General features: G+C 42.1%; 1 protein-coding gene across 3 annotated transcripts in view; it reads right to left on the bottom strand.

The window, feature by feature from the left end:
* kiaa1328 (KIAA1328 ortholog) overlaps positions 1–22,222 on the bottom strand; it is a 137,355-nt gene that overhangs the window by 77,471 nt on the left and 37,662 nt on the right. For all 3 annotated transcript variants that reach the window (XM_033032200.1, XM_033032182.1, XM_033032191.1), the window contains one exon: positions 524–1,182. In XM_033032200.1, the coding sequence (XP_032888091.1) occupies positions 524–1,182 (659 nt within the window). The remainder of the gene's footprint in view (positions 1–523; positions 1,183–22,222) is intronic.

Raw genomic sequence — 22,222 nt, 5'->3', positions numbered from 1 at the left:
GCTTTTTCCCCATAACCCTTGATTCCTTTAGCCCCAAGAGCTGAATCTAATGCTAATAATAGATTTAACAACATTTACATACCTAGGTGAACTATGGTGAACTAATCTGATTTGAATATTAATTGCAACACTACTACACTCATTGTGCTATTAATATGCACACACTTATTGTTACCACACAACTGCCATAAAAATTTGCTTTTACTGTCAATTACTGATAATTATTTCTTAATGTTGTTAAAATCCCAACTGAATTGCAACTGCTCTAAACATAATAACATTCACAATACCACGCAGGTGAGAAATCTAAAAAACTGAGCTCAATTAAACCGAAACATTGAACAAGTTGCCACCACATGGGATCCATTTTCCTCAAACTCATTAAAGCTGTTCCAGGCCAGGGTTTCAAAACCATTGCCAATAGATAACACTGTCAGCTTTAATTATTATTTTTTTGCCAATCTAATAAAGGCTAATTTTAAATGGTAAATTAGGAGAGTTCAATGCTCAATCGAGTTCTTACCTGCTATAATCCAACACGGACTCTTGTAACTGCTGTTGCTTTAAAAGGAGCAGAGACTCCTGTTGAGCGAGCAATTTCTGCAGCGTTTCTTGCTCCAGCTCCAGCTCCTTTTTCTGACACAGTAGATGCTGCTTTGGGTCTACAAACACTTTCTGTCCACACAAAACTTCACCTGTCATCATTCCTATTTGACTTTTTACTGCTGCATCACAAAGTGTTCCCGAGATGGCGTCTTGTGCCATTAACGGTCTGAAATTCCTAAAGTTATGTCCATCAGTGAATTGATTTCTACTATGAGTCTTTCCTTTTGACCATTCACACTGAGATTGATTAACAGTATCAAAAGTAAAACTGGATGGACCAGCTTGCACGTCTTTCATGTTGTAATGCCTTACTACAATTGGCTTTCCATGAGTTGAAGTTTCAGTCTTTTTCATGCAACCATTCTGGACTGGAAGGCTGCCCGGAGAGTGAACTCGATTGAGAACATTGTGGTTTGGGAAATAATGGCCAAGGTCACATCGAGGGCAAGGTTCTAGAGATGGACCAACATGCACATGCTTAGATTTATCAACAGCATTTAATGTACAAGAAGGTGCAATTCCCAGGTGGAGGCCATCTGGGATTGAAGCATCTGGGGGGTTCTTCTCGGCGATTACCTAAAAGAAAATACATTTAGAACATTTATGGATCCACTAAAACATTAACTAGTGATGACATTATTGGAGATGCATTTCTAATTCACATTATCCATAATATATTTGATTTAACATATAAAATATGTGCAGGAGGAGGTCATTTGGCCCTTCGAGCCTGCACCGTCATTTGAGCAATATACTTTCATAGTTAGCAAATTAAATAAAAATAGAAAATGCTGGATAATTGCAGTAAGTCGGAGGCATCTCCGGAGACAAAAGCATAGGGTGGACTTTAATAAGGGCTAATAAATGAGATTGCTTGCAACTGATATATAAGAATTCTCAGTGCTTCCAGAAGCCAATTCCAAACTACTGACTTGCAAATTTTAATAAAATTAGGACCAGGGTCAAACTAGCATAAAATGATAAAATACATTTTATTTTTGCACTTTAGTTATGTCAGCCTAGTAAAAAGGCAGCAGTTGAAGCAAGGTGAGCACATCTCAGGGAGAAACTGAGTGCTGTCACATCATTCCTATTCGTCATAGTCATAGAGTCTTACAACGTGAAAACAGGCCCTTCAGCCCAACTTGCCCACACCAGACAACATGCCCCATCTACACTAATCCCACAAGCCTGTATTTGGCCCATAATCCCTCTAAACCTGTCCTATACATGTACCTGTCTAAATGTTTCTTAAATGTTGTGATAGTACCGGCCTCATCTACCTCCTCAGGCAGCTCGTTCCATACACCCATCACCGTTGCATGAAAAAGTTACCCCTCAGGTTCCAATTAAATCCCCCCTCACCATAAATCTATGTCCTCTTGTTCTTGATTCCCCTACACTGGGCAAGAGAATCAGCGTCTACCTGATCTATTCCTCTCATGATTTTGTATACCCCAATAAGATTACCCCTCATCCTCCTGCACTTCAAGGAATAGAGTCTTGGCCTGTTCAACCTCTCCCTGTAGCTTAGGCCCTCGAGTCCTGGTAATATCCTCGTAAATCTTCTCTGCACCCTTTCCAGTCTAGTGAAACAAGAGCTCTTCCCCCCCTACAGAGCAGTGTCACCATTAGACCATTCATTCAACCTCTCTCTATCCAACCTGACGTACTGAGTTCCTTCAGCACTTTGTATTTCGCTCGAAATTCCAGCAAGGCTCTGCTGATTCCTATGCCATAGGACCTTCAACCTCCTCATCGGCAGACCACAATCAGTACCAATTGGCTGCAGCAGTTCCTCCATGATAACCATCAGCACAGGAACACCACAGGGATATGTGCTCAGTCCCCTGCTCTACTGATCTATGCCCATGACAGTGTAGCTAGACACAGTTCTGCCTTCTTTAAATTCGCTGACAGTAACACCATTTATGGATGACTAATGGGTAATGAGTCAGAGAATGGGGGCAAGATGGAAAGTCTGACTGAATGGTGCCAGAACAACAATGTTGCCCCCTACATCAGCAGGACCAGGGGGCTGATTGTTGAATTTACAAGGGGAAAGTCCAGGATCCATTAATCTGTCTTCAATTCGTGGTGGAGAGAATCAACAACTGAAGATGAGCCCTGGCCCCAGCACATTGATGCAATCATAAAGAAAGCCCATCTTTATGCCTCTACTTCCTGAGAAGATTTACTGTCAGCAAATACTTTCTCTTCAGGTGTGTGGTCGAGAGCATACGGTAGAGAACTGGTTGCATCATGGCCTGTGTTGGCAACCCAAACATGCAGGAACGAAGGAGATTACACAGAGTGGCAGACACTTCCCAGTCCATCAGTTGTTTACCTCCCCACCATCAAAGGGATCTATAGGAGATGCTACCTCAAAAAGGCAACCAGTATTATTAAAGACCCACACCACCCTGGCCACGCTCTCACTTCACTCCTACATTTGGGATGACAGAATGGGATTCACTGGAGTTTAGAAGGATGAGGGGGTATCTTATAGAAACATAAAATTATAAAAGGGCTGGACAAGCTAGATTTTACCAATGTTGGGCGAGTCCAGAACCAGGGGCCACAGTCTTAGAATAAAGGGGAGGCCATGTAAGACTGAGGTGAGAAAAAACATTTTCACCCAGAGAGTTGTGAATTTGTGGAATTCCCTGCCACAGAGATCAGTGGAGGCCAAATCATTGGATGGATTTAAGAGAGTTAGATAGAGCTCTAGGGGCTAGTGGAATCAAGGGATATGGGGAGGGCAGGCACGGGTTATTGATTGGGGATGATCAGCCATGATCACAATGAATGGTGGTGCTGGCTCGAAGGGCCGAATGGCCACCTCTTGCACCTATTTTCTATGTTTCTATCTGCAGTTTCTTACATCTCCTTTCAGTTGGTGACCGGACTAATCTCTAATCCTATAGTGGAGAAAGAGCTATTTGGTTCTGCACCCTCTGTACAAATGCTGCACAGTCCGAGAAGCCAATCAAGCTGACTATTAAATAGGAAATCATTCCATGATCAAAGAGTCATGCAAATGACTTAAAACTTCAAAGTATGTGTTAACACACTTCCATATTTCTTGTTCAAAGCTTCCCAATGCACTATCTCCATCTCTGCAATTTACTCAAGAAAATATTCTGGCCAATGCTTGATAATCTTTGCAGCTAGATGACCTTACATCTAAACAACAATCAACAGGCATTCAGGGTTGTGAATCCAAAATAGAAAAGTTAATTTAAAAATGGTTGCCTAATCATGGAACCCCTTGTTTCCAAATACAAAATTATTATGTTTTTAACCTGGTGAAAAATCCTCACATAGAGTAGAAGACATCATCAAATAAACGGGCAACTTTTTTCTACACTCATCATGTTACAGAATTAACTGAACGACAAGTTTTTCTTCTGCTTGATTTTATTTCAAGATATTCTCTTAAACATTTCCTATACTATTTCCATCTACAGTATAGCTTATGACCTAATCCAAACTTCCTGGAAATGCCACCTACAGTGCGATTTGGATTCACTTTCACACGCATCTGATTTGCAATTCTCCTTGAGAGTACAACTGAAAACCGGAACCCATTAGTGAAAGTGAAAAATGTGTGTCCTACCACTCAATGACAGAGTGTATTAATATACCACACGTTCCTGTTACACCCTGTTGCAGGTCAAACAGCAGTAAACTTGAGACTTCATTTACATAAACTCGTCTCAGAAGCGACAAATCACTTCACTATCCAGCATGATGTCTGATCAATTTGCTGAAGTAGTGCAGCATGCCTTAACAAGAAGGATAATGGAAATTCAGAGCAGCATATCAAAGTGTTAAGCACTACAAGTCGATTTGTTACAAGACATAAATACAGAAAAAAAAAATTTCATTTGTAAACAAATAAATGTTGGTACATAACCCCAGGGGGAAACAGTCTGGATTTGGGATTTAAGGAATCCATCATGGTTATACAATGAAACTAACAATAACTTCTGGAATATGCACGTGGTTAAACATAGAAATCAAGAAGACTTTGTCAATGATTCCCTGTTACTCCATGGGTTTCATGGTTCTGCAATCTTTACCTGTGTCATCTTTGTAAGTCAGTGAAGTGACCAGAATTCAGGATTTACAAGCTATTCACGCTCGATTATAAATAACTGAAATCGATATCTCCTATTGCACAAAATGCAAATTTGTACAAAATCTTTATTACTGTTTAACAAGCTCTCTAGTCCTTTCAGTAGCAAAAGGATTGTGCTAGTTTTCACTGTTCATTTTCCACCCTAATGCCCCTGTCCCACTTAGGAAACCTGAACGGAAACCTCTGGAGACTTTGCGCCCCACCCAAGGTTTCCGTGCGGTTCCCGGAGGTTGCCGGATGTTGCAGGTAATGAAAGCAGGTAGGGAGACCGACTAAAACCTCCGGGAACCGCACGGAAACCTTGGGTGGGGCGCAAAGTCTCCAGAGGTTTCCGTTCAGGTTCCCGAAGTGGGACAGGGGCATTACTTTGTATATATCATTATTCTTAGCACTAAAATATTTAAAATCAAGAAAAAAAACTTTGTATCAAAGAATGGGAAAAGTTCTGATAAAAGCATAACAAAACATTAACTATTTTTCTCACTATAAATGGTGCCCGACCTGCTCATTAATTCAATACAATACAATACAATTTATTTGTTGTCATTTGAACCCAGAGGTTCAAACGAAATTTGGTTTCTGCAGTCATACAAACAAGTAGAAGAACCAAGACACAACACAATTTACACAAACATCCATCACAGTGAATCTCCTCCTCACTGTGATGGAAGGCAAAGTCTTATCTCTCCCCTGCACTCCCCATTCTCCTCCCGGTGTCAAAGTCAAAGCCCCCGGCGGGCGATGGTAAATAAGTCCCGCGGCAATTATAAAGCCGCGCCGGGTGATGCAAGGCCCTGCTCCGGGTCTTGGTGTTGGAGCACCCGGCGTGCGCTAACAAGTCCCGCGGCCATTTAAAGCCGCGCCGGGCGCTGTAAGGCCCCACTCCAGGTCATCCTCAACCCCGCAACTCAGGCGGGAGAAGTCGCCGTTGCGGAAGCCCCGAAAAGCGGTCTCCCAGCAGGGACCCGCGGGCTCCCGGTGTTACTGTCCACCAGACCTGCGGTTGGAGCCTCCGAATCTCGGGGGTCGGGTCGCAGCAGCGCGCCACCACAGCTCCTCCCGCTCCGGACTCGGCCAGCTCCATGATGGTGGGTAAGTCCGCAGGCTCCGCAACTGGAGCCCCAGGTCGTTCCGGTTGGAGACCGCTCCACGGTGCTAGGCCCCAACGACAACGGAGACCCGACAGAGAAAAGGTCGGGTTCTCCGTGCAGGGGAAAGATTTTAAAAGTTTCCCCACCCCCCCCCCCCACACATACCCAGTTTAAAAAAAATAAAAACTACATTCAAACGAGACAAAAAATTAAAAAAAGACAGACGGACTGCAGAGGCCGCTGCGACGTGAGTCGCGCCGCCCACCCGGAAAATTCCAGCAATATTCTATTTTTATTGTCAGATTCCAAATAGCCGGCCACAGCTACATGCTGTTCTCAGAAACCTCAGAATTCAGTGGTGCAATGAAATAATGCAACAAGAATCCACAGGTATGAAATATGCCTTTATTATGCTAGTCATAGAGCATGACAACAAGCCCAACTATCCATGTCAACCAAGATGCGCTATCTAAGAGAGTCCCATTTGTTTTTGGTATTTAAAGGATTAGGATGGTGGAATGCTGCTCCTGCAGGATGTTAGGGAGACTTGAGATAATTGAGATATTCATGTCTAAATTATAGGCAGCGAGTAGATGGGGGACCAGCAGGAAAGGATAGAGGCAAAAATGCATAAAAATCATGTGGCTATTCCCCTCCAAAACAGGTTTAGTTTAGTTTAGAGATACAGCGCGGAAACAGGTCCTCCGGTCAACTGAGTTCACACCGACCACCATGTTCACTTACACTATCCTACACACTAGAGACTATTTCCAACCTTTACCAAAGCCAATTAACCTACAAACCTGTACGTCTTTGGTATGTGGGAGGAAACCGGAGCTCCCGGGGAAAACTCACACAGTCATTTCAAAACTATACAGGGAAAAACCACAGCAGCAAACCATTTCTCTGGTGTAAGTTAAATCAGGACATGGTCCATTTTAAAAAGGCAAAGAAAAGCAACATTTCCCAGCAATTGCAGGGTCATTTCTGCAGAAAAGTCAGAGAGTGCATGATATCTATATAGGATCCAATATATTCTCTACTGCACGGATAGCTTAGCTGTGCCACAAAAAAAGCCATCTTCTCAATATAACCCAATCTTTTTACTGATGGCATTGATTGACCATCCCATTCTTATAACTGAGAAAAATGCTTAACCCTTCCATTACCTTAATGGTTAACCCTTCCAGAAATTAATTATACGAGCCCTACGTAGGATAAATAAAATCAGCTTGCACTAACTGTAACTTTAATTGATAGTTTTAGCACAGTTCTATGCACTCTGTGGGGACGTCTTTTTAGATCGAAGGTAAAGAATTTTTTTTAAATACTGCAGACAGTAAATCTTGGAGTTCTCTACCTTATAAGTGTAAATAATTATTAAGTATAGATGATTGGAAACCCAAGGCATCAGGTAATACAGTGACCATGGGAGAAAGAGTCGTTGAGACACAGGATTAGCAATCGTTTTACGAATTGCTGATTAAGCTCAAAGGGGCATATGGGCTACATTTCTTTTTCTGATGGTTGCAGCTTGCATCAGCTTCCACATCATGCACAGTGAAAGGCCACAACTTTGAAACATTGCCTGCCTGCAGTAAGCGCTGCACTAAATGTTTTTGACCCAAATCTTGCATTGTTTCAATCGGTTTGTTTTCATCGAAGATGAAGATTAACTTCAGCCAAAAGAGTCTTAAAATATAGTTAGTCCCAAAAGTTTTGCAGTTGATTTTGCATCTCTTTACACTTTATTTATGCCACGTACATGCATATAATGCAGTTACTCAGTTGGAACAACTGCTCCTCGATGGCCCAACCTAGAGTATAAATGAATCAGAGCTTCATAGGAGGCACTCATTAGCTTCTTTATTGATTCCAGCTACGAATCAACTAAGTATTAAGGGACTATATCCACATTCATCAATTTAACATTATGATGGTGCCTTTTTCCATTGCTTTATTATTCAATGTGATTTAGTAATTTTTACGATCATAAAAACTGCATAATACTGTCAAACAAATGTAAATTCTAAGCAATAATAAAGGTTTACACTGATGCACACAATAAATTTAGTGGAAAATTAATGTTTGATCAAAACAAAAGAACAAATCGCGCTTCATTAACTTTGGCCAATGCATAAACATTATGTATTACTGTTGACAGCTTATATTCCAACAAGCTATTTTTATCTGCAGTTACAAATAGTACAAATATACAATCTAGCTACATAAGCTGGGACTCAAGGAGTTACATTTTGACAAAGGGTTGCCTGAGTTTATTTGCATTCCATGATTCCCTGATAAATTTTGTGAGATGTTTGATTCTGATGGGAAACGCATGACAAGTGTTTGAGGGATAACAACATTCAGGGTTCAGTAGTAACATTAATAAAGGGGAAAATTATAGAAAATCTGTGCCGCCATTCCTAATGAGAACATTGCAATTTTCCCACCCTGCAGTCTCGTACTGGCCGCAATCCAGATAGTATTAATCATGCTGCAAATCTTTCTAAACTGAGAAACCCATCCAAGCACCAAAAGTTCCTATTTACATCTACTGACTTGTTTTATGAGTACCTGCATTCCAGATTCGAACACCAGTTGAATTCACATTGTCAACCGCAAAAAATTTCCATCAACTATCCACCATCAAAATGTATCTCCTCTTTATTTAAAAGTAGTCTACTGTCCTATTAGTGGGAAGCCAATCCTTCCAACTGATAAACTGCTTAAATGGAACACAATTAGCACTGCCAGCGTGACAAATACACTTCACTTAGATCTGACCATGTTACTGGCACAAGTTTGCTACCATTCACATCAAGCAAATGGTGTGGACTGCTGCCTGCCCAATTTTCACAGCAATTTGAAACCAATTTCTGGAAAACATAATTACATATCAATTTTGGTAAATAAATTATGCATTCAATATAAAATTGATCTGGGCAAGAGCTTGCTGTTTTTGCACATCTGAAGGAACAGAACAATTTATACTCAAGGGTCTTTGAGGTTTTAAAACTTATTTTGTTCATAATGCCTTGATCTAAATGATACGGAAATCAAAGTTATTCAATTATTTAGAATTCAACGCTAATGGGTGTCTTACAAACTGGAAGCAACTAAAAAGCACAAAGCAGCTTGCTGTGAAACATGCATACATACAGTAAGTTATAAATGGCTCCTTCATTCACCCGCCTGCATGTCCACTGCATCATGTTATTTTATAACTAATAACCTGTTTTAACACCTGTATGTGTCACAGAATGTGTGAATAAGTAACTTGCCTCAATGATTTTCAGACAGCAAAATGCTTTATTACAGGTGTTAATTGCACCAGAGAGGGCATCTCTGCTAAATCTCTGATGTGACTACCTGGCATGCAGACTGCACAGATGGTACCAATGTTTGGGCAGCAGTTCAAACCTTACAACTGTCCATTTACAATTCACTACTCTTGTACTTGATCATTAGTGCCATAATTATTTCTTACCTTAATTTTAATAGCCTGTTACTTCCAAGTGTGCATCATTTACATGTTTGATCGAATGTATGTTTGATACTCGTCCCCTTCTCCATCTTTGCCATGCAAGTTTAGAATTATAGATGTGATGTGTGATTAATACTTGTAATAAATGATTTGCTGTCTGAAAATCATTTAGGTAGGTTAGTTATGTAAACATTCTGTAATACATAGAGATGGCAAAACAGATTATTAGTTATAAAGTAACATTTTGCATAGGACATACAAGCAGGTTTCTGACCAGCTCTTGTAGTCAAGGTTTGTGCAAGTAAACTGAGGACATTTTTGGAAAGTAAACTGGCATGTTATGGAGATAGTCTGCATTACATTAGTGGCACATCTAAGGAATCGAGGGCCTGCGCTATAGGGAGAAGTTGAGCAGGCTACGACTATTCCTCAGAGCGCAGGAGGATGAGGGGTAATCTTATAAAGATGTGTAAGATCATGAGAGGAATAGATTTGGTAAAAGCACAGAGTTATTTTTTATCCAGAGTAGGGAAATCAAGAACCAGAGGAGGTCTGCGACTAAAGGAGTTCCACAGGGAACTGTGGTGGAACCTCTGCTGTTTGTGAAACATGTAAATGACTTGGGCGTAAACACAGACCTGTTGATTAGTAAATTTGTAGATGATGCCAAGATTGCTGGTGACGCAGACAGCGAGGAAGGCTGTCAAATTATACAGTTGGGATATAGATCAGCTACAGAAATGGGTGGTGAAATGCAGATGGAGTTTGAACCAAAAGAGACGTTTTGCACTTTGGAAAGTCAATTGAAAGGGGAAAATGCAATTAATGGCATGACCGTTAACAGTATTGATGCACGGAGGAATCTTGGGTTTCAAGTCCCTAAAAGAAGCAACACATGTGAACAGAGTGTTAAACAAGGCACATGGTATGGTATGCTTGCTTTCAAAGGTCTGTGAGATGATAGAAATATATAAAATCATGAGAGCCATAGAGAGGGTAAACAATCAGAATGCTTTTCCCAGAATGGAAAAATCAAATACTAGTGGGCATACTTTTAAGGAGTGATGGTCAGAGGTTAAATGAGATGTCCAGGGCAAGATTGTTTTATACAGAGGGTGAGGAGTGCCTGGAATGTGGTGGGTGAAGCAGATACAATAGTGGCATTCGAGACGTTTGGATAAGCTGGATATGCAGGGACTAGAGGGATATGGATTATGTGCAGATAGATAAGAGTTGGTCTTGGCATCATGTTCGGCAGACATTGTGGGCCTGTTCTTGTACCGTACTGTTCAAAGTTCCAAGATATGATGGTAGATGAATCCATGGAAAATAACTTGCCGGATAGAGTCCCTGGTCATGTGATCAGGAACCGTGCAGAACAGCAGGCAGAGGTATTCACCGACATATTTAACCACTCAATACTCCATTCTAAGGTCCTCACCTGCTTCAAGACAACCACTATCATCCCAGTACCAAAGAAAAGTAGGGCAGCGGGCCTTAATGGCTGTCTAGTGGCTCTGACAAAGTGCTTTGAGAGAATGTTGATGGTGCACATTAACTCCAGCCTCCCAGAGAGCCTCAATCCCCCGCAGTTCGCTGACCATTACAACAGGTTCTCAGCAGACAACATCTCACTAGCCCTAAACTCCTCTCTGTTCCACCTAGACAACAAGGAATTCTACATTACACTCCTATTTATCAACTATAGCTTCGGATTCATCGCCATTAATCCCAGCTCCAAACTCCTGGACCGGGGAATCAAGTCAAGTCAAGTCAAGTTTATTCGTCACATACACATACGAGATGTGCAGTGAAATGGAAATCAGAACCCCCTCTGCAACTAGATCCTTGACTTTTTAACACACAAACTACAATTAGTGAGGATAGGGGACAACACCTCCACCGCAATAATTATCAAAGCTAGTGTTCCACAAGGATATGTTCTCAGTTCCCCACCACCCTCCCTATGCATTGATGACAATGCAGTCAAATTTGGCTCTATCCCCAATTACAAGTGTACGGTGGGCCAATCACAAAAAATGTGACAATTACAGGAAGTAAATAGAGAACCCAGTAACATGGCATTAGGACAATAAACTCTCCCTCAATGTCAGCAAAATAAAGGATCTCGTCATCGACCAGGAAGCATTGTGGAGTACATGCCCCAACAGCATCAAAAGTGCCAGATGGAAATGGATGAGAGATTCAAGTTCCTTCGCATTAATATTACCAACAATCTGTCATGGACCAACAACGCTGAAGTGACAGCCAAGAAGGCACGTCAACACCTCTGCTTTCTCAAGAGACAAAATATTTAGCATGCTTCCAGTGACTCTTACAAACTTCTAAAGATGCACTACAGAAAACATATGGTCGATTTGCATCATAGCTTGCTTTAGAACAGCTCTGCCCAAAACCACAAGAAATTGAAGAGTTGTGGATGTAGCCCAGTTCATCACACAGACCAGACTCCCCATCACTGACTCCATCTACACTTCACGACGCCTCGGAAAAGCAGCTAACATAACCAAAGAGTTTTCCCACCCCAGTCATTCCTTCTTCTCCCCGCTCCAGTCGTGCAGAAGATAAAGAAGCTTGAAAGCGCGCACCGCCAAACTCTGGAACAGCTGCTTCTCCTGTTATCAAACGTCTGAAGAGTGCTACCATATTCTAGGATACTGTCCGATTCACCACTACCCATTGCGGACATTTGTCTATGGAATTGATGTGCTACAATACTAAGAACTATATTCTGCACTCTGTATCTTTCTCTACCTATTGTTCTTGAGTTTGACTTGGTTGTATTTATGTATAGTATTATCTGATCTGATTGTATAGCGTGCAGAGCAAAGCTTTTCACTGAAAATCAGTATACATAACAATAATAAACCAAAACTCATGCTGTCCAAAACATTTGTGAAGCCGCACTTGCTGTGTTCAGTTTTTGTTATCCTGTTATAGGAAAGATGCCACAAAGCTGAATAGAGTGTAGAAAGAAATTACGTGGATGCTGCTATCCAAGTCATTATAAATGTCATTGCACAGATCTCTGAGGCACTAGCACCACCTCCAACCTCATCTACTGTATCCGCTGTTCCAGGTGTGGACTCCTGTACATCGGCAACACCAAGCGCAGGCTCGGCAATCGTTTTGCTGAACACCTCCGCTCAGTACGCCTAAACCTACCTGAACTCCCAGTTGCTCAACACTTTAACTCCCCCTCCCATTCCCACTGACCTTTCTGTCCTGGCGCTCCTCTATTTTCAGAGTGAGGCCCAGCACAAATTGAAGGAACACATATTTTGTTTGGGTAGCTTACACCCCAGCAGTATGAACATTGACCTCTAACTTCAAGTAGCCTCTCTCTTCATCCCCTCCCCAGTTCTCCGACCAGTCTTACTGAAGAAGGGTCTCACCCCAAAACGTCACCCATTCCTTCTCTACAGAGATTCTGCCTGTCCCGCTGAGTTACTCCAGCATTTTGAGTCTATCTGAGGCACTCCACCGATGACAGACCTCCAGCCAGAATAACATCTTTCCACCACAACCTTCTGTCTTTGATAAATAAGCTCGTTCCGAACCCAAACGACCAAGTCACCATGGATCCCATACATCATAATCTTCTAGATCTGCCTTCCATGAGGGATTCTATAAAATGCCATAAAAATGAATGTAGGTAACATCCACTGCCCTACCCTCATCGATCACCTTCGTCACCTCCTCATAGGTTATTAAATTAAATTCATAAGACATGACCTACCGCGAATATAGAGCAAATATTGAGAGGGATGCCAATCTTTTACAAATCAGATGGACAAGGTTAATGCAAATTAAATACACATGAAGATCATAAACCAAATGGCGTGGATACAGTAGTTTAAAATCTTCTGTAAAACTGGCTAGATATTGGAATGTGCACTTCCCAGCCTTCGTACGATCAATATACAGGAAATGCTCCCATCAAAATGCAGCAAAAGATGTGTAATTTTAATAAAGATGTGTAATAAAGATTTTAAAAGGCAGATGAATAACTTAAATGTTAATTGAAATAACTTCAAAGCACCAGGAAACGATTTTACAGAGCTTTCTTCTACAAATAATATTTGCTGGGCTTGACTTCATTTAGAGCCAGGCTGCCACAGTTATGCTGCGCTCAGAAGTCTGAAACTCAATATATTATTGGATATTCAACTTTGTAATTCAAATTTAATTACTAATAATGCCTCTTTTCTGTTAACTCAATTATTCCACATCTTCTCTTCCTTGTATTCTACCATCAGAAATCTAAAATATAACTTAAAAAATTTGAATTTCATTGCTCTCTTTATTCTGCTTACAGTATTTCCATTCTGAACTACAAACGTCCACAAACATTATTTTCGTAAGTACATAAAAACGTGCACATTACATTATCAAAACGTAATATTGTCACATCATACGACCAGTCCATTTGAAACTGTAAATAGCTTGTTCTGGCTGCTTGCTGCTGCTGGTGCCGACTATGGCTGCCACGGTGTACTGCTCCTTGTTGTTTTGTATGTTTGTTCGTTTGTGTCATCTGTGAGAACCCTACAAAGATAACCTTCACGAGACAGGTACTCATAAACATCGGGCATACAGTACCTCCAAACATCGTTCTGGATTTCTCTCACTCGCTGGATTATTTGGACATACTCGTCGGCGGGGCTGTGGCTGCGTTCAAGGTCTTCAGACGGAGGAGGACCCGTGGGATGCACTCACCCGACTCCGGCGACGAGAATCACGTGCACCACTCCTGAGCATATACCTGAGCAAACGTACGTTCTCTCAATAACAAAGTGGACGAACTGCAACTCCTGCGCCGGACAAACAAGGACTTCTCTCGAGCCGCTGACCTGGCTTTGTGAGCGGATCGCGAAGTGGAGGCAGCGGGGAAAACAAGAGGTGGTGGAATGTGCTTCTAAACCAACCAGGACTGGTGCAGCGACATCACGGTAATGTCAAATGTCTGCTCTCCCAACCTAGAATCCCTCTTTATCAACTGCAAACCCTTCTACTCTCCGAGGGAATTTAACTCCTTTATTCTCGCTGGAGTTTACATTCCCCCCCAAGCCTGCGTAGAGGGTAGAGGGCAACTTCCCGGACTCCATGGTCATTGTTTTGGGGGACTTTAACAAAACTAACCGCAGCCGTGACCTTCAAAAATACAGACTTCATGTACCTGCCCCAGCAGAGGGGAGAGAACACTCGATCACTGTTGTACGGCAATCAAGAACGCATATCGCTCTATTCCCCGGGCGGGTCTGGGTCTCTCTGATCATTGTCTGGTTCACCTTATTCCGACCTACAGTCAGAAACTAAAATCTGCGAAGCCTGTGGTTAGAACAACGAAAAGGTGGACAAGCGAGGGCATTGAGAACCTACAATCCTGCTTTGACTGCATGGATTGGAATGTGTTCAGGGAAGCAACCACAAGCCTCGATGAGTATACGGACATTGTATCATCATATGTCAGCTTTTGTGAGGACAGTTCCATTCCAACTAAGACCCGGACATGGTTCAACAACAAGCCCTCGTTCACTGCAGTACTCAGACAGCTCCAAACGGTCTAAACAGGAGGCCTACAGGAGCGGGGATGCAGACCTCTACAGGCAGGCCAAGTACAAGCTGAAAAGAGAAATCATAGCTGCCAAGGAAAGGTACTCTGAAAAGTTGAGGAGTAAGTTCTCAGCTAGTGACTCTTCTTCAGTTTGGAAGGGCTTGCAATAAATTATCAGTTACAAGAAGAAAGCCCCCCGCTCTTTGGACAATCGTCTGCTGACCAACGACCTGAATTAGTTTTACTGCAGGTTTGAAAATCAGAAACTTAATCCTGATACCCCCTCCCCAACCAACACAGCCAGACCCACGTCTGCAAAGAATGGATCCTGCAACCTCTCCTTCCCATTCACCACTTCACACCTACTTAAGGCAAGAATCCAGTATGAAAAGACTGGACCATTTCCCAACCCAACCAACACTTCACACCCACTCACAGCCTGACCCCAGTCTGCAAAGACTGGGCCCTTCCACACCCACCCCCCTCGAATCACCACTTCACACCCAATTACTCACACCCTCCTTGCCGAACAACATCACTTCATCGATAATAAAAATAGAGGAGGTGGAGAGGCTTTTCAGAAGATAGAAAAGCCGGAAATTTCCAGGACCTGACAGTGTTTTCCCCTCTGCACTCAAGCTCTGTGCCAAACAACTGGCACCGGTCGACACAGACATTTTTAACCAGTCCCTGCAAACATGTACTGTCCCTGCCTGCTTCAAAGTCTCCACTATTGTCCCTCTACCCAAAAAGGCAAGGATTACTTGTCTTAAAGACACTTGAAAGGCTTGTGCTGGCCAAGCTGAAAAATATCACGATCCCCCTGCTGGACCCTCTGCAGTTTGCATATCGGGCCAATAGATCTGTGGATGATGCAGTCAACCTGGGTCTGCACTTCATCCTACTGCACCTGGACCGCCAGGGGACCTATGCGAGGATCCTGTTTGTTGATTTTAGCTCTGCATTCAACACCATTGTGCCAGAGCTAATACACTCCAAACTTTCCAAGTTGACTGTGCCCGAACCCCTCTGTCGGTGGATCACCAGCTTCCTGACAGACAGGAAGCAGCATGTGAGGCTGGGAAACTACATCTCGGACCCGCAAACGCTCAGCATAGGAGCACCGCAAGCCTGTGTTCTCTCTCCTTTCCTCTAATCTCTCTACACCAACGACTGCACCTCCACAGACACCACTGTCAAACTTCTCAAATTTGCGGACGACACAACCCTGATTGGGCTGATCCAGGATGGGGAGGAATCTGCCTACAGACAGGAAGTGTCGCAGCTGGTGTCCTGGTGCCATCGCAACAACCTAGAGTTCAATGCTCTTAAGACAGTGGAATTGATTGTAAACTTTAGGAGAGCTCCTCCTCCCCTCACCATCAACAACACCCCGTCACATCTGTGGAGTCTTTTAAGTTCCTGGGAACCATCATCTCCAAGGACCTTAAGTGGGGGGCTACCATCGACTCCACAGTCAAAAAAGCACAACAGAGGATGTACTTCTTACGGCAGCTGAGGAAACACTATCTGCCACAGGCAATGATGGTCCAATTCTACACGGCCATCGTAGAGTCTGTTCTCACCTTCTCCATCATGGTCTGGTTTGGCTCAGCCACCAAGCACGACACCTGGAGGCTGTAACGAATCGTCCGATCAGCTGAGAAGGTTATTGGCTACAACCTTCCCTCCATTGATTAACTGTACACTGCAAGGGCCAGGAAGCGAGCAGGCAAGATCATCTCTGACCCCTCTCATCCTGGCCACAAACTCTTTGAATCACTTCCTTCTGGAAGACGACTCTGGACTGTCAAAGCTGCCACAGCCAGATATAAAAACAGTTTTTATCCACAAGTAGTTGCTCTACTCAACAGCCAAAAATCTGTAGCCTCCCTTTGATCTGGTATTTTGTTGGTTGATCATTGGTGTTTTATCATTAATGTTTTATTATTATTAATGTTTAGTGTTTTCTGAGTCATTCACCACTTCCACTGGAAGCTCATTCCACACAGCTACCACTCTCTGAGGAAAGAAGTTCCCCCTCATGTTGCCCCTAAACTTTTGTCCCTTAATTCTCAAATCATGTCCTCTTTTTTTAAATCTTCCCTACTCTCAATGGAAAAAGCTTATCCACGTCAACTCTGACTATCCCTCTCATAATTTTAAAAACCTCTATCAAGTCCCCCCTTAACCTTCTGCGCTCCAAAGAATAAAGACCTATCTGGTTCAACCTTTCTCTGTAACTTAGGTGCTAAAACCCAGGCAACATTCTAGTAAATCTCCTCTGTACTCTCTCTATTTTGTTGACATCTTTCCTATAATTTGGCAACCAGAATTGTACACCATACTCCAGAATTGGCCTCACCAATGCCTTGTACAATTTTAACATTACATCCCAACTTCTATACTCAATGCTCTGATTTATAAAGGCCAGCACACCAAAAGCTGTCTTTACCACCCTATCTACATGAGATTCCACCTTCAGGGAACTCTGCACATTTATTCCTAGATCCCTCTGTTCAAATGCATTCCTCAATTCGCTACCATTTACCATGTACGTCCTATTTTGATTTGTCCTGCCAAGATGTAGCACCTCATACTTATCAGCATTAAACTCTATCTGCCATCTTTCAGCCCACTCTTCCAAATGGCCTAAATCTCTCTGTAGACTTTGAAAATCTACTTCATTATCCACAACACCACCTATCTTAGTATCAACTGCATACTTACTAATCCAATTTACCACACCATCATCCAGATCATTGATGTATATGACAAACAACAGTGGACCCAACACATATCCCTGAAGCACGCCACTAGTCACCGGCCTCCAACCTGACAAACAGTTATCCACCATTACTCTCTGGTATCTCCCATTCAGCCACTGTTGAATCCATCTTGCTACTCCACTATTAATATCCAACAATTGAACCTTCTTAACCAACCTTCCATGTGGAACCTTGTCAAAGGCCTTACTGAAGTCCATATAGACAACTTCCACTGCTTTACCCTCATCAATTTCCCTAGTAACCTCTTCAAAAAATTCAAGATTAGTCAAACATGACCTTCCAGGCACAAATCCATGTTGACTGTTCCTAATCAGACCCCGTTTATCCAGATGATTATATATATTATCTCTAAGTATCCTTTCCATTAATTTGCCCACCACTGACGTCAAACTAACAGGTCAATAATTGCTAGGTTTACTCTTAGAACCCTTTTTAAACAATGGAACAACATGCGCAGTACGCCAATCCTCCGGCACTATTCCCGTTTCTAATGACATTTGAAATATTTCTGGCATAGCCCCTGCTATTTCTATACTAACTTCCCTCAATGTCCTAGGGAATATCCTGTCAGGACCTGGAGACTTATCCACTTTTATATTTTTCAAAAGTGTCAGTACTTCCTCTTCTTTGATCTTCATAGTTTCCATAGCTCCCCTACTTTTTTCCATTACCTCACATAATCAATATCCTTGGTGAATACCGAAGAAAATAAATTGTTCAATATCTCCCCCATCTCTTTTGGCTCTGCAGATAGCTGTCCACTCTGACTCTCTAATGGACAAATTTTATCCCTCGTTATCCTTTTGCTTTTAATATATTGTAGAAACCCTTTGGATTTACTTTCACCTTACTTACCAAAGCAACCTCATATCTTCTTTTAGCTTTTCTAATTTCTTTCTTAATATTCTTTTTACATTCTTTATACTCCTCAAGCATCTCATTTACTCCATGCTGCCTGTAATTATTGTAGATTTCTCTCTTTTTCCGAACCAAGTGTCCAATTTCCCTTGAAAACCATGGTTCTTTCCAATTATTACTCTTTCCTTTCAATCGAACAGGGACATAAAGATTCTGTACTCTTAAAATGTCACCTTTAAATGTCCTCCATTTCTCTTCTACATCCTTCCCATAAAACAAAATGTCCCAATTCACTCCTTTTAAATCCTTTCGCATCTCCTCAAAGTTAACCTTTCTCCAATCAAAAATCTCAACCCTTGGTCCAGTTCTGACCTTCTCCATAATTATATTGAAACTAATGGTATTGTGATTACTGGACCCGAAGTGCTCCCCAACACATACCTCCGCCACCTGTCCCGTCTCATTTCCTAACAGGAGGTCCAGCACTGCCCCTCCTCTAATAGGTACCTCTATGTATTGCTGCAAAAAACTATCCTGCACACATTATACAAACTCCAAACCATCCAGCCTATTTACAGAATGTGTTTCCCAGCCCATGTGTGGAAAATTGAAATCTCCCACAATCACTACCTTGTGCTTAATACTAATATCTGCTATCTCCTTACATATTTGCTCTTCCAATTCTTGCTCCCCATTAGGCGGTCTATAATGCACCCCTATAAGTGTTGCTACACCTTTCCCATTTCTCAGTTCCACCCAAATAGCCTCCCTAGACGAGCCCTCTAATCTATCCTGCCAAAGCACTGCTGTAATATCTTCCCTGACAAGCAATGCAACAATTCCACCGCTTGCCCCTCCAATTCTATCACACCTGAAGCAACAAAATCCTGGAATATTTAGTTTCCAATCATAGCCATCCTGCAACCATGTTTCACTAATCGTCACTACATCATACTTCCAGGTGTCAATCCAGGCTCTAAGTTCATCCACCTTTTTTACAATGCTCCTAGCATTAAAATATACACATTTAAGAAACCCACCACCTCTTATTCTCTGTTTATTATGTTTTTCTTCTTTCTCCCCTACATGTTGGGTCTGAGTGCTTCCCTTCTCTGCCTCCTGCCTCACACACTGTCTACTAGCTTTCTCTATTTGAGTCTCTCCCCCCAACCATATAATATAACCATATAACAATTACAGCACGGAAACAGGCCATCTCGGCCCTACAAGTCCGTGCCGAACAACTTTTTTCCCTTAGTCCCACCTGCCTGCACTCATACCATAACCCTCCATTCACCAGGGAGACAAACTACCATCCGGGTCTCCTGACTGCATCCACAGAATCATCTATCTGACCCCCTAACTATAGAGTCCCCTATTACTATTGCCCTCCTCTTCTTTTCCCTACCCTTCTGAGCAACAGGGCCGGTCTCTGTGCCGGAGGCCCGGCCGCTGTCGGTACCCCCAGGTAGGCTGCCCCCCTCCCCCCAACAGTACTCAAACAGGAGTACTTATTGCCAAGGTGTACAGCCACCGGGGTACTCTCTAGTCCCTGCCTCTGCCCCTTGCACCTCCTAACCGTGATCCACTTGTTTGCCTCCCGTGGTCTTGGAGTGACCACCTCTCTATAACTCCTCTCTATGACCTCCTCACTCTCCCTGACCAGACAGAGGTCATCGAGCTGCTGCTCCAGGTTCCTAATACGGTCCCTTAGGAGCCCCATCTCGACGCACCTGGCGCAGGTGTGGACATCTGGAAGGCTATCAGACTCCATGACTTCCCACATCTGACATCCAGAACAATAAACTCCCCTGGCCCTCATACTCCCCCCCTTACCTTAATTAAGGTAGTATCTGGGGTTACTCCCAATCAGCTGCTTCCTCTAGTCCGCATCCACAATTCAGCGGCTTCCTCTAGACCACTTGTTTTGAAGTGTGATGGAACGTTGCATAGTGGGCGCTCCCACCGCTCCAACGATCCTGGGCCTCTGTGGAACAAAGCCCCGCGCTCTGTTTTTAAACTCACCGCCGGACGCTGCTCCAACCGCTCCTGGGCCTCTGTGGAACTAAACCCCGTGCTCCGTTTTTAAACTCACCACCCGGGTGAGTTTAAAATGAGTTTAAACTCAAACTTTGAACTAACATTGATTCTTTCCTCAGGTTATCTCCCAAATGATCTACGGGCCTCAAAATTTTTACACTAAAAAATAATGTTAACATAATATTCAACATGAAGGTTCTACATACGATTTATGGAACACTATTCAAATTTGGAAGTTTATAACTGATTATGTGCCACATCATATATTATCTTGTACATCTTCACAGCTTTTTTAAAGTTTTACCCTGAGCACATCCAAGGTTTCCATCATATTACTATATTCATAGCTAAGGCCATTGACCAAAAACATTTATTTCCACAGATGATGCCTGAACTACTGGCTACTGCCATCACTTTGTTACTTCAACGGGACAGTGAGCTTACTGATTTCAATGTGAGGAAACAGCCGTGAGGAGAAATGTATAGGAACATTTTTATTCGATTTTAATTATTTATATGTATATATTTTTATTGTGCTCTCATGTTAATGTATTAATGTTAATTACATTTATTTTCCTTTATCCATAGATTTTTTTGTTGTTGCAATGTTTGTGATTGTCAAACACAAGCATTTAACCATAAGGACAGCCATACAGAAGAGCCTCAGCCACTGCCAGCCCATTTTGTGGATAGCAGTGAAGCCATGGCAGCAGCCAGGAGGCTCCTGTAAGACCAGCTCAGAGGACAGGCATCCTGTGAGCTTGAGCATCTTGAGGATCCAGCTTAATACGGTTAATAAGTTTAAACCAGCATCTGCAGTTCCTTCCGGAAACTTAATATGGTTAATGTTTAATGTCAATGTTAAATAAGGAATTATTAAAGCTCATTACATAGGCAGCTGACTTAATTCTATCCAAATTCAAGATGCCTCTCCAATAAAATGTTGACCTCAATTTTATAATAGTTTATTCCTACTGAAAAAGATAAAAATCAAAATGAAATTTGAATTACACAAATCATTGCTCCACTCTACTGAGATCATATCCACAGCTATTCAAGGACCTCATCTCAGTGACAATGTTGATCTTTCATATTTATATTGATTAGGATTGTCAATATAAGAAATGCAATTGATATAATGAAATATGTCAACTTTGTCCGCTTGATTTACCACGACATGGTAAACCAAATTATCATTTATCATTATCTGGATATAGTTAACGCTACGGAATGCAGAACTAATGTTACAAATTTGCTTTACTTTCGTTGTAAACATTATACACTGTCAAATTACAGTTAAACATGGGCATCAATTTATGTTACAGTGTTTGGCTTTCAAATCCAGAGCAAGTTTTGTTTCCAATGGAAAACTATGAAATAAGTTGCCCAATATATCAGAAAAAACCTGAATGACTAGGTAACGTGCAAACATTGCCATATATTAAAAATATATTAAAAATAAAAATAAAAACAAAGTTAATTCTGACCACTTACCAAAGGAGTGAGCAATTCAGGACTAAATGATGAGCAAGAGATGTTTGATATAACTAATAGATCATTTTAATATAAATCTACTTGCCTAAAATCAGAGCCAATGCAATAGTCTTATTTTATAATCACAATAGATAC

This window comes from Amblyraja radiata, chromosome 1 (genome assembly GCF_010909765.2).
Source record: "Amblyraja radiata isolate CabotCenter1 chromosome 1, sAmbRad1.1.pri, whole genome shotgun sequence".
NCBI lineage: Eukaryota > Metazoa > Chordata > Chondrichthyes > Rajiformes > Rajidae > Amblyraja > Amblyraja radiata.
This window is presented reverse-complemented; position numbering and strand designations above follow the sequence as displayed.